At 35.9% G+C, this 14,180-nt stretch overlaps 1 protein-coding gene across 1 annotated transcript; it reads right to left on the reverse strand.

Moving 5' to 3' along the window:
* Positions 1 to 8,338: 8,338 nt before the first annotated feature.
* On the reverse strand, positions 8,339 to 12,905 carry LOC128573135 (putative zinc finger protein 66). Its single transcript, XM_053573316.1, has 4 exons — positions 12,895 to 12,905; positions 10,418 to 10,479; positions 8,963 to 9,774; positions 8,339 to 8,755 (listed from the first exon to the last, which is right to left on the reverse strand). The coding sequence occupies exons 1-4, from the start codon at positions 12,903 to 12,905 to the stop codon at positions 8,378 to 8,380; spliced, it is 1,263 nt and encodes a 420-aa protein (XP_053429291.1). The 3' UTR covers positions 8,339 to 8,377.
* Between the last annotated feature and the right edge of the window lie 1,275 nt (positions 12,906 to 14,180).

Genomic DNA, 14,180 nt, shown 5'->3' on the forward strand with positions numbered 1-14,180 from the left:
GTTGTTACTGATTTCTTGTGTCTCCCAGGATTCCTGTTGCTTTACCCACAACAAATAAGTAATTCTCTAAGTGTTTTTCTTCATGGTCCCCTTCTTCTCCCCACCTTATTCCATTCTTAACTCCGCATTCTGGCTCCTGTGTGTAGTATTTTTAAATGAGTTAAAATAGATTTAGGAATAGTGAATTAATTTTTTAACTGTGTAGATGCTTTTTTGTTGTTTAAATATAGACAGAAGTATACCTTTTATATTAAAAAAAATTGTATATAAAACCAGCACATTGTACCCCATGATTGCATTAATGTACACAGCTAGGATTTAATTTAAAAAACCTGTATGGCCAAATATAATCACATTCTCAGGTGCTAGGTATTAGAACATCCTTTTATGAATATGAGAGAAAGGATATAGTTTACTCCACAAAATACATTAAACCTCTACAGAAGACAGACTCTCAGGAAAGGGATTACTGAGTAAAGAGACATACATATGCACAATTTTAATATTAAATAGCTGCAGTCAGATTACTTGCCAAAGTGCTGTGATATGTACCTGGTCACCATCTGTTTCAGAATATACCTGCTTTTCTGCATCCTTTCTTGGATGTTAACATTCTACTAATTTTTGGACAATATGCTGTCCATGTATCTAATAAATCATGTTGTTTCATTGTTTCCTTCATTCCAGTTTCTTAACTAAGAGTCACCTCTCAATTGTTTAATGTCTGAGTTTTCTTTTTTCTGAGTCATCTGCTCAAACCTTGGGGTCTGTGATGAACTTTCTCTCCCCGCCCCCAACTGAAGTCTACTAGCATTGGCTCTTTGCTAGATCTGGGATTGCTGTAAGCTCAATTTCTTACCTTTTCCTTTCATGTCAGTGAAAGAAAAATAATCTATGTTGGTTTAAGTTCAAAAGGGTTTTTTTTTCAGAGTATACTGAGTACACAATATAAAATGTGAACAAATGAGGCTTCCCCAGGCCTTTCCTCTCTGTCAAGAACAGAGAGCCTCAGGAAGCCTAGTGAGAATTTCATACAGTTCTTGCTGTTGAAGGCTCTCCTTTCTGACCTATGTGCTTGTGAGCAGTCATTTCATATCCCAAAGGCTGTGTTTACTCATCCACGTAATAAGGATAATGTTTTTGAAGACTGACAGGGATATAGCTTTCCATACATGCTATTTCATACATGTTGCACCATAACTGATAAAATACTTTTAAGATGTCTTGAAGATAAAGATGTCTTAAAGGTAATAATAGATTAATCAGGCCAGTCACCATGGCTCACACCTGTAATCCTAGCACTCTGGGAGGCCGAGGTGGGCAAATCACCCATGCTCAGGAGTTGGAGACCAACCTGAGCAAGAGTGAAACCTTGAAATACAACCTGGGTGTTGTGGTGGGCGCTTAGAGTCCCAGCTACTTCCTTGGGAGGCTAAGGCAAAAGGATCCCTTGAGACCAAGAATTTGAGGTTGCTGTGAGCTATTATGCTACAGTACTCTACCCAGGGCAACAGAGTGTCTGTCTCAAAAAAAAAAAAAAAAAAAAAAAAGTTACTCATTCTCATTCCATAAAATTTTACTTTGAAAGCCTAGAATATTTTACAACATGGATACTCATGTCCTCCACATGCACAAATCCTTAAAGAGTAGTTCAGGTCTGAAATTCAGACCCCAATCTTTCAGTAGACTGTGGCACTGCCGCTGACTATGTTCCTTCTTGTCCTCCTAGTATAAAAATGAGTCTCCCTGAACCTAGAAGAGACCTGTATAATGTACACTCATGATCCAGTAACTGAAACATTTCTATACAGCAACAGAATGATGAGACAACACAGAACTGGGAGAAAATATCTGTAAATTATAAACCTGACAAAGGATTAATATCCAAAATATATGAGAAACTTGACTATAAAACAAAAACTCAGTAACTGTTTAAAAATGGCCACAAAGCCATATAGACTTTTCACAAATGAAGGAAGACAAATGGCCAAAATAAGAAAAAAATGCCCAACATCAACAGAGAAAGACAAATGTAAACCACCTTATCAATCTACTCTTGTTAGAATGACTACTCTTAAAAATACAAAAGATTGTTAAGTGTTGAAAAAATATGTGGAGAAAAGAGACACTTGTACTCCTCTGTCTACTACAGGCATATTCACAATAACCATGACATGGAATAGACCTAAGTGTCCATTATTGAATGAATGGATAAAGAAAATACGATATATAAATGGATGAAATACTACTTAGCCATAGAAAATCCTATAATTAAAAAAAATCCTATAATTTTTTATCACATGGATTAACCTAGAAATTATGTTAACTGAAATGAGTAACATACAAAAGTATAAATACTCCATGATTTTATTCATATGTAGGCTCTAAATAAGTTTGTCTCATTGAAGTAGAGAGTACAGTAGTATTACTAGAAGCTAGGGTTCTTAGGAGGGAGAGGGATTGGGAAGATGACTATCAAAGGATACATATTTACTGTTAGGAGGAAAAATATCAAGAGATCTGTTGTATCGCCTGGTGACTATAGTTAATGACATATTTTATCTTTGAAAACTGCTAAGGCAATTGATGTAAACTGTTTTCACCACAAAAAAGGTAACTGTGAGGTAAGGCATTTGCTTATTAGCTAGAAATAAGTATTCAACAATCATAAATTCTCCAAAACATATTTTACACAATACATACAATTTTGTCAATTTAAAAAAAAAGACTGCTCAGAGCCCATAGCTCAGTGAGTAGGGCCCTGGCCACATATACCAATGCTGGTGGGTTCATGCCCGACCCAGGCCTGCTAAACAACAAAGACAACTGAAACCAAAAACAGCTGGGTGATGGGCACCTGCAGTCCCAGCTACTCGGGCGGCTGTGGCAAGAGAATTGTTTAAGCCCAAGACTGTGACGCCACAGCACTCTAGCCAGGGTGACATAGTGAGACTCTGTTAAAATAAAATAATAAAAAATAGAACAAAAAAATAACTAATTTAAAAAATATGATAGGATAGCACTATTCCCAATATTAAGTCTGTTGTCTTTGTTATGTGCTTAGGTACACTGCATTTAAAAAAAAGTAGATTTTGTGATGTTTTTGTCATTTCACTAATCATAAGCATAGGAACTCAAATATTAACAAGCATGTGTAGGCCCTAACATAGAACATGGCAGTAGCCAATGTACTTTAGGGCTTTTATTTTAACCTCAGGTCTTCTGGGCTTCCTGTGGCGCCCCAGATGGTGACAATAGGAAAAACACTCTAATTCCAGGTAGTAATAATAAAGGAAGACAAAAGGCCAAAATAAGAAAAAAATGCCCAACATCAACAATCATCAGAGAAAGACAAATGTAAACCACCATATCAATTGGCCACATTGTGAATGTGATAAACAACTTTGCATCCAAAATCATGGAAGGAATGTTTCAATCCAAAACATACCAAGATCTCTGATGTTATTCTGAAGAAAATGAACAAGGAGTTGGCTACAGTTAGGTTACTCAGAATGAAAATGGTGGACTGTGAATTGCTTCCCAAGAAATAAATTCCCCAAGATTGCACTATAAACCAAATTTTAAAACCACATACACCATTCTATTATCTAACACTTAATATGCACACCCCAAAACAGAAGAATCTGCATTGAAACATATGTTGTGATATACGTATTTCCTTAAAGAACTAAATTCAAAATTCATCCCTATGACTAACTCTACTAAAGATTTATTTCTAAGATGTGTTTAATCTCAAGCAATTTTCAAATTCTGATGTTTTTCTTTATATATCATTTACAGCATGTTAAGGCCCACTGTTTATAATGCTATGCCTAGTCTAATATTTTTCAGATTTTGGGTTGGACTCTAGTAACATTTTATTTTTACAAGCAATTTCTTACAATGCTAACTTATTTAACACTGTGGTCCATAGACAATGCATCTCTTTTTTCTCAGTGAAGCAAGCAGAATGTTTTAATTTAAACCCTATAAATGCTCCCAAATTCAAAAGATAAAAAAATTTATTTTCACTACATTAAAAAAATCTGGGTTCTCTTCAGAACTCAAAACATGCTCATGAAAGGACATGGGGTGGAGAAAACAGTAAGAAAGATCTTAGTCATAACACATAAAACAACAACAACAAAAAAAAAAAAAACAGAAGGGCTTGAGGTTCATGTGTAGCTGGAGGAGAACATAGAGATAGCAAAGAACTGCAGATAATTAGAAAATAACAGAGTCAATTGTGTAGGCTGGGAACTCATGTCCTCTTTTTACATGAATAATCAGAACCACCTCTACATGTAGCTATTTTCTATCTCTTACATGGAGCTGCAAACTTACCCCAACAGGAATAGTTACTGCTAATTATGAAACACCCGATACACCTAGTGCTATCCTGTGTTTGTCCTCTTCATATATAAACGTCAACAAAAACTGTGAGTTATGAAGCCTCCCCGGTTTTACTTAAAAAGATAGGCCTGGGCAGGGCCTGTGGCTCAAAGGAATAAGGTGCCAGCCCCATACACCAGAGGTGGTGGGTTCAAACCTGGCCCCAGCCAAAAACTGCCAAAAAAAAAAAACAAAAAAAACTTGGCCTAATAAAGTCAATCAACTCATTTATGTCAATTATAAAAAGTGAAAGTAATAATAAAGAAAAATTCCCTCAAATAGGACTCTTCAATTGAGAAAAAATTTAACTTAATGTACTCCCTGTGAAATTATATTTCCAAATTATACCCTTAGATTTTATAAAAGCCATTCTTACAATCTCTGAGTAGGTCATATAAAGAATACTTTATATATTTCATTATATAATTATATATTAGGTCTAGAATGAGTAAGAAACAATAAACAAAATTTTCATTAAAAAATTTTAAACTGGCTCAGTGCCTGTAGACCACTGGCCACATACACCTGGGCTGTCTGGTTCAAAACCAGCCTGGGCCTGCTGAACAACAATGACAAAAAATAGCTGGGTGTTGTGGCAGGTGCCTGTAATCCCAGCTACTTGGGAGGCTGAGGCAAAAGAATCACTTACACCCAAGAGATTGAGGTTGCTGTAAGCTGTGACTCCACCGCACTCTACTGAGGGTGACATAGTAAGACTGTCTCAAAAAAAAAAAAAAAAAAAAAAAAAATTTTAAACCAGGACCAAAAGATTTTAGAGAAAAGAATTCAATATACAGCAGAGAAAATATACTTATGGAATCTTTGAGTTTCTATTCTGCTAGTAAATTATCGACATTTTTGAAATTGCCTGCTTTGTTCCAATGTATTTCTTCTCAAAACAGGTGCACACTAACAAACACAATAGAAGACTACCCAATCCTCTTAAAGCTCATCTTTAGAGCGATGCACTTCTATATAACACTCCATGTAAATGAAAATGAAAGTATGCATGTGTTTTACAGAGTCCTCATGTTCAAAGAAAAATGTAATTTTTTTTTTTTTTTTTTTCAGTTTTTGGCCAGGGCCGGGTTTGAACCTGCCACCTCCAGTATATGGGGCTGGTGCCCACTCCTTTGAGCTACAGGCACCACCCAAGATAAATTTTTTTGAAAGAGGGTCTCATGATGTCCCACAGTACCATGGGCCTCAGCCCAGCTCACAGCAAAATCAAACTTAGGGGCTGAAGAGGTCTTCCTGCCTTAGTCTCCCATGTAGCTGGAACTAAAGAACCACTATGCCAGGCTAACTACTCTATTTTTAGTAGAGATAGGGTCTCCTTTGCTCAGGCTGGTCTTGAAATACCTCCAGTGAGTGATCCTCTTACCTCAGCCTCTCAGAGTGCTAGGATTATGGGCATGAACCACTACACCTAGCCTGTAGGATAAAATTTTGTAAACAGTAGTTCAAGATGCAGAAATAGCTTTGGGGGATTATATATCTATATAATCTTCATTATAGCCATCTTAATGGCCATTCATCTATATAAGGAATAAAAATATAAACTATGGGAATGATATTTTTCAAGTTACTTGAAGGTTAAAGCCTATTAGAATAAAAGTCATTAAAGATGTTATTTCTCTCTGTTGCTCAATAACATGTTACCATTACTTAGAACCTTGAATAAGGTTGGATAGGGTAATTAATGTTGGTGGCGGGATAGCACTTTATTCTGTGCACTACACTCTTAAAAACAATTTCGCACATAAAAAGCATTTCCAAATCCATTCTACTTTATTACTTTAATATGTGCTTGGTAAAACAATTTACTTCTCAAAAATCAAAATTTTTTTTACGTTTTTTTTAACTGCAATTTTTTTTTTTTTTTGAGACAGAGTCATGATCTATCACTCTGATTTGACTGCTGTGGCATCATCATAGCTCACAGAAACCTCAAACTCTGTGTTCAAGCAATCCTCCTGCCTCAGCCTCCCAAGTAGCTGGGACTATAGGCCTGTGCCACCACACATGGCTAGTTTTTCTATTTTTTATTTTATTTTTTTTTTATTAAATCATAGCTGTGTACATTGATATAATCATGGGGCATCATTCACTAGCTTCACAGTTTACCAAGTTTCACATATACCCTTGTAAGATGCACCACTGGTGTAATCCCACCTATCCCCTTCCCTCTCTTGCTTTTGCCTAGGCTGGTCTCACCTCCCATTGTGCTAGGATTACAGAAGTGAGCCACTGCATCCAGCCAAAATCAAAATGCTTCTAACCATATAGAGACAAATATTACTCACAACACCCACCTTTGAAATAATATCAGTCTTATAAGTCACTCACAAACAGCAATTCCAGATAGATTTTCTTAACTCATCTCACATTTAGGCGTCCGTAAGATTCCTTGGAAGAATCTATGAACGATGTCCACCTAATTCAGCAGGGTCTCTCATACTTGCGATGCAGCAAAAACTGACCACATATTTTCGCACAAACTCTAAAAATGAAGGCACAGCATCAAGTAACTTGACAGTTAAATTATGTCAATATATAACTTCCAAAAAAAATCTAAGTTTTTAATGCAAAAAATATACTTTGAATGTAATTTTAACTCACAAAAAAAATCACTCTCCTGCTCCTATTAAATGTACATATATATAAATTGTCCAACAATTTTAACACTGGATTCTTCTCTATAATACTCTGTTTTTATACAATTATACACCTGTACAGTTTCTCTCTGATCTGAATTCTCTTAAAGTCTGACCAACTTATGGAAGATTCCATGCTAGTACCAATTCGCCTATGCAAAAAAGACCTGTAATAGAAATAAAGGTATTATAATACTCTCTAAAATAGTTTTCTCAATATGAACACTTTGGTGCACTCTAAGACTTTTACTTTCTGAATAGTATTTTGACAGTTCTTACATTTTTATCACTACTACCCAGTATGACTCTGTTAAGTAATTATGCCTTATTAAAGCATTTATTAAAGGTTTTCCCACTTTCTTTACATTTGTAGGATTTTTCTCAAGTATGAATTCTCTCATGTATAGTAAGATAAGAGCACCAAGTAAAGGCTTTCCCATATTCTTCACATTTGTACAGTTTCTCTCAGGTGTAAATTTTGCTCATGCATTGGTTAAAGGCTTTCTTAACATTCTTCACTTTAGTAATGTTTCTCTTCAGAATGTATCATATTTAGTAGGGTATAAGCATCACTTAAAGGCTTTACCATGCTCTTCACATTTGTAAGGTTTCTCATCTATGAATTCTGTTATGTACAGGAAGAAGCATTGGTTAAAGATTTTGCCACATTCTTTACACCTGTAGGGATTTTTTTCTGGTATGAATTCTCTTATGTACACTAAGGCTTGAACTGTGATTAAAAGCTTTGTCACATTCTTCACATCCGTAGGTTTTTTCTCCAGTATGAATTCCCTCATGAATAGTAAGGTATGAACAACGATTAAAGGGTTTGCCGCATTCTTCATATTTGTAAGGTTTTTCTCCAGAATGAATTCTCTTATAACTAGTAAGGTTTGAACTGTGGTAAAAAGCTTTGTCACGTTCTTCACATTTGTGTGGTTTCTCTACAGTATGTATAAATCTCATGTATACTAAGGCTTGAGTTGCCGTTAAAAGCTTTGTAACATTCTCCACATTTATATGGTCTCTTTCCAGTATGAATTCTCTTATGAATAGTAAGGTCTGAGCAATGGTTAAAGGCTTTGCCACATTCTTCACATTTATATGGTTTCTGTCCAGTATGAACTCTCTCATGATTTTTAAGGTCTGAGGAATGGTTAGAGGCTTTTCCACATTCCTCACATTTGTAGGGCTTTTCTCCAGTATGATTAATTCTTTTATGTATACTAAGGCTTGAGCCGTGGTTAAAGGCTTTGCCACATTCTTCACATTTGTATGGTTTCTCTCCAGTATGAATTCTATGATGTTTAGTGAGGTCTGAGCATTGATTAAAGACTGCCACATTCTTCACATTTGTAGGGTTTCTCTCCAGTGTGTATTCTCTTATGTTTAGTAAGGACTGAGCAATGAATAAAGGCTTTGCCACATTCTTCACATGTGTAGGGTTTTTCTCTGGTATGAATAATTCTTTTATGTAGATTAAGGTTTGAGCTATGGTTAAAAGCTTTGCCACATTCTTCACATTTATAAGGTTTTTCTCCAGTATGGATTCTGTTATGTATACTTAGGCTTGAACTGCGGTTAAAAGCTTTGCCACATTCTTCACATTTGTAAGGTTTTTCTCCAGTATGAATTCTATTAAGTATACTGAGACTTGAGCTGCGGTTAAAAGCTTTGCCACATTCTCCACATTTGTACGGTGAATTCTGTGATGTTTAGTAAGGTCTGAGCTTTGATTAAAGACTTTGCCACATTCTTCACATTTGTAGGGTTTATCTCCAGTATGAACTCTCTTATGTTTAGTAAGGACTGAGCAATAAATAAAGGCTTTGCCACATTCTTTGCATTTGTAGGGTTTTTCTTTGGTATGAATAACTCTTATGTAGATTAAGGTTTGAGATGTGGTTAAAAGCTTTGTCACATTCTTCACATTTGTAAGGTCTCTCTCCACTATGAATTCTCTTATGAATAGTCAGGTCTGAGCAACAGTTAAAGGCTTTGCCACATTCTTCACATTCGTATGGTTTCTTTCCAGTATGAACTCTCTTATGATTTTTAAGGTCTGAGCAATGCTTCAAGGCTTTTCTACATTCCTCACATTTGTAGAGTTTATCTCCAGGATTAATTCTTTGATGTTCAGAAAAGCATGAGTAGTGCTTAAAGGTATTCCCACATTCTTCACATTCATAGAATTTTTGTCTAGTATCAATTCTTTCATGTATACTAAGGTTTGAGCTGTGGTTCAACGCTTTACCATAATTTTTACATTTATACCATTTCTCACCAGTATAAGTTATCTTATGATTAGAAAGGCTTGAGCAGGATTTTAAGACTTGGCCACATTCTTCACAGTTGTAAGCTTTCTCTCCATTATGAATTCTCGTGTGTTTAGTAATGTGTGAGCACTGGTTAAAAGCTTCCCCACATTCTTTACAAGATTTCTCTACAGTATGCCTCATCTTATGTCTATTTAGATGTAACAAGTTTTTGAAAACACTCAAACATGTACTACATTGGAAGATTTTGCTATGGCCAGTTGCTGAACATTGGTTAGATGCATTATAATAACTGCTCTGCTTCTTATACTCATCCATCTTTTCCCAGTCTTTCCTTAAGTTTAAATCCTCAAGATCACAGCTTCTGTAGCTTTGTAGTAACACTTTTTGGAATGAAACATTTATTCCTTGCCCTGGCAAATGGTCTTGGGTGGAATGAGAAGACACAGCTGAAAGAAAGAAAAATAATAATAACCAATTATCCCACTTATTTCCTTAAGAATCTGATGTATTAGAGATATTTTTTAAACGTATTCATGTTATTAGCTATTTTGAGTTAAATAAAAGCAGAAAAGAAAAAAATCAGATGAATACACTTTATCAATTTAATATGTGAAATTATACCAGGCACATTAGCAAAATGGCATAATATAATATACAGACTCTAAATAAATAAATCTAACAAAACTGTATTGACCAAATTGATTTGTGGGAACTCTAAAAATCAGATAGAAGAGTTTGCAGCACACCAGGTAAGCACGATGACAAGAGCGACATAGAAAGGAAAGAAAAGTTTGTTATGTTGGGCAGCGCCTGTGGCTCAGTGAGCAGGGCACCGGCCCCATATACCGAGGGTGGCGGGTTCAAACCCAGCCCCGGCCAAACTGCAACAAAAAAATAGCCGGGCGTTGTGGCGGGCGCCTGTAGTCCCAGCTACTCGGGAGGCTGAGGCAGGAGAATCGCCTAAGCCCAGGAGCTGGAGGTTGCTGTGAGCTGTGTGACGCCACGGCACTCTACCGAGGGCAATAAAGTGAAACTCTGTCTCTGAAAAAAAAAAAAAAAAAGAAAGAAAAGTTTGTTATGTTTACCCACCATGGTCTTTTCTTTTTAACACAGGCTGGAGTACATAGAAGTAAACTTCCAACTTCCAGCTTCTGTCTCAAATAAGAAAGAAAATAGTGACACCTGGGCGGCACCTGTGGCTCAGTGCGTAGGACACCAGTCCCATATACGGAAGATGGCAGGTTCGAACCTGGCCCCAAACTGAACCAAAACAACAGCCAGGCTTTCAGGTGGGCATCTGTATGTAGTCCCAGCTACTTCGGAGGCTGAGGCAAGAGAAGAGCCTAAGCCCAGTAGTTGAAGGTTGCTGTGAGCTGTGACATCACAGCACTCTACTGAGGGCAATAAAATAAGACTCTGTCTCTAAAAAAAAAAAAAAAAAGAAAAGAAAGACAAGAAAAAAAAATAGTGACGACACCTATATCCCCCCCTTCTGGCTTTTGGTTTCTGTCCTCCAGAATGCAGAGCTGAAAAGAATGGTGCTATAGTTTGAAACACGGACTGGATGAACTGAAACAAAAAGGTAAAAGATTGTTACAGCAGCAGAGAGACTCCAGTACCAGCAACAGAGAACAGGTGTAACAAATGATGACAGGCTGTAAAGAAGAAACGTGGGACTATTGTTTTAACTATAATAAACACATAATTTCACATAAGAAACATCCTCAAAACACGTTTGAGGCTCCTTGACTCTCTAGTATAGTTAGTTGGTGTCAGAGTACCCCAGGACAAAGCAACTTTACAAATTCGGTGAATGTTGGATTTTTATTAGCCCCCAAATCAAAAACAAACATTAAAACACAGACAAAATATCAGGGTAACATTGTTCAATCAATGAAACAAAATAAATAAACAGAACTCAGCCATAAAGGAATGGAGAGATATAAATTATCAGAAATATTAAAAATATTCATTTAATGATGCTGAACAAATAAAATGCAAATATAGTCAACTAAATAAAATCAGGAAAATGAGAACATCAACAAAAAAATCATAAAAAGAAACAAATTGTGAAGCTAAAGAATATAATCAGAAATGACTGAGTTATTCTCAAACATAAGAAAAAGGACATAAAAAGTTAAGAAGCTCAACATACTACAGCTAGGATAAACACAAAAAGACCTGCAACAAGACAGATTATAAGCAAAGTTGTGAAAGTCACACACAGGAAGAGAATATTGAAAGCAGAAATAGAAAAGTGATGTGTCATCTAGGAGCATGCTCCCATGATTTACTAGTGGATTAAACAACAGATAACTTGCATGCCAGAAAAGAGTTCAGTGTCATAGTGGTAAAAGAACAAAAACTTCAGAGCAGAAATACAATATCCAGCAAAACTACCCTTCTAAATAAGAAAACAAAATAAAGACATCAAAATAACTAGATGCTAAAAGTTTACCACCACTAGCCCCATCCCATAAGATAAAGGGAGCTCCTTTCATTGAAAATAAGTAGATATGGGTGGTGCCTATGGCTCAATGGAGTAGGGCGCCGGCCCCATATGCCAGAGGTGGAAACCCCTGGGAAAGATGTATAAGTATCTAAGTAAAATTCTATAGTACTAAAATGATGGTCCAGAAGACACTTTTAACCAAGCTCTAAAATTTGAAGACAAAAAGAGAAAAATGATACTGTGTGTTAATGGGTATACAATAAAAGATAAATTGATGATATAAATAACTAAGTGGATAGCAGATGAAATGAGGAATAATTTTTATAAGCAACTAAAGTTGAGATTTACCAATTTATAATTATTGTAACTATGAGTAATTGCCATCGTAAAGACAATAAAAATACATACACAGTGATACACTAAAATAACACAAGAGCCAAAGCATGTAACTATGAAAATGAATGAGACACAGAAAAGAAGAGGAAAGGAGGGGCAAAACTGCTACAAGAATAAAAAAATACACAACAAAATGGCCACAGTGAGTCCTTCCTTTCAGAAAGTTATGTAAACATTCATGGACTAAACTTCACAACTGAGTATTACAAAGATAGAGATTTAAAGAAATAACCAACAAGATCCTATTATATACTGTCTACAAGACACTTGCTTAGATCAAAAAACAAAATGGACAAAAGTGGCAAGAACAACAACAAAAAAGATACTGCACGCATATATTGAAGTCACAATCAGGTACGCTGTATTTGGTGGCAAACTTGTTCTATTTTATACAATGTATTTTAAATCAAAACTGTCATAAAAGACACAGAAAGATTAACAAAAGGATTTGCTCACTTGCAAATTATATTTATGTTTTCTATACACGTAACACATAAAATATTATACATATCAATTTGTGTGTAAGGGGTGCCTGATATGTGTATGTGTAAAATCGGATTGCCAAATATATAAAGCAAACATTAACAGAATTGAAGAAATATACAGCAATATAATAATGGTAGGATACTTCAATACCCCACTTTTGATAACTCAAGATATAATATTAATAAAGGACCAGACACTTTGAAAGCACTATAAAACAATAAAACAATCATACCTTATAGACATATAGAGTATACCTCATACAATAGCAGCTCATATAGCATTCTCAATAGCTCATAAAATACTCTTCCAGATAGAACACATTTTAAGCTAAAAACAAAAACAAAAACAAACAGCCCGGTGCTTGTAGCTCAGCAGCTAGGGCACCAGCCACATACACTGGAGCTGGTGGGTTTGAACACAGCCTGGGCCTGTCAAACAACAACAACTGCAACCAAAAAATACCCAGGCATTGTGGTGGGCACCTGGAGTCCCAGCTACTCGGGTGGCTGAGGCAAAAGAATAGCTTAAGCCCAAGAGTTGGAGGTTGCTGTGAGCTGTGACACCACAGCACACTACCCAGGGCCACATAGTGAAACTCTGTCTCAAAACAAACAAACAAACACTCTATAATAATTTTTAAAAGTTAAAATCTTAAACTGTTGTTTATAACAGAAATGGAATGAAACTAGAAATCAATAACAGAAGGAAAACCAGAAAACCTACAAATAAATATTAAATGACAAACTCTTAAGCATGCTCTTCAAGGATGTTGAAGATGTTTATACTGCCCCAAATGATCTACAAATTTAAAGCAATCTCTTTAAAATTATGAATGTCAGCCCAGGGCAATGGCTCATACCTGTAACCCTAGCACTCCGGGAGGCTGATGTGGGAGGACTACTTGAACTAAGGAGCTCTAAACTAGGCTGAGCAAGAGGGAGACCCCCGTCTCTACCAAAAACTGAAAAATTAGCTGTGCATCATGGTGGGTGCCTATAGTCCCAGCTACTCAGGAGGCTGAGGCACAAGGATCACTTAAACATAGGAGTTTGAGGTTACTGCGAGTTAGGCTGATGCCATAGTACTCTAGCCTGAGCAACAGAGAGAGACTCTGTCTTCAAAAAATAAAATAAAATAATCAATGTCATAAGCAAACAAATAAGAAAAAGCAATCTGAAAATCATATGGAATGCCAAACTAACATGAAGAGCCCAACACTTTCTACTATCAAGACGGGCTACAAAGGTACAGTAATCAAAGTAATTTGCTACTGGCATAAGACAGACAACTAGACCAATGGGGAAAAATGTAGGACATAAATCCCTCACATAAATGGTCAAATGAAGAGTTATTTCCACATCCATATTTATTGCATTATTCACAAAAGCCAATAGGTGAAACAACTCAAACATGCCTCACAAAATAAAGAGATATATATAATTTGTGATATAAAAATAATGGAGTATTACTGAGATTTTAAAAAGCATGAAATCTTCTAACATCTACAAAAAAGATAAA

The sequence above is a fragment of the Nycticebus coucang genome, chromosome 20 (assembly GCF_027406575.1).
Source record: "Nycticebus coucang isolate mNycCou1 chromosome 20, mNycCou1.pri, whole genome shotgun sequence".
NCBI classification, from domain to species: Eukaryota; Metazoa; Chordata; class Mammalia; order Primates; family Lorisidae; genus Nycticebus; species Nycticebus coucang.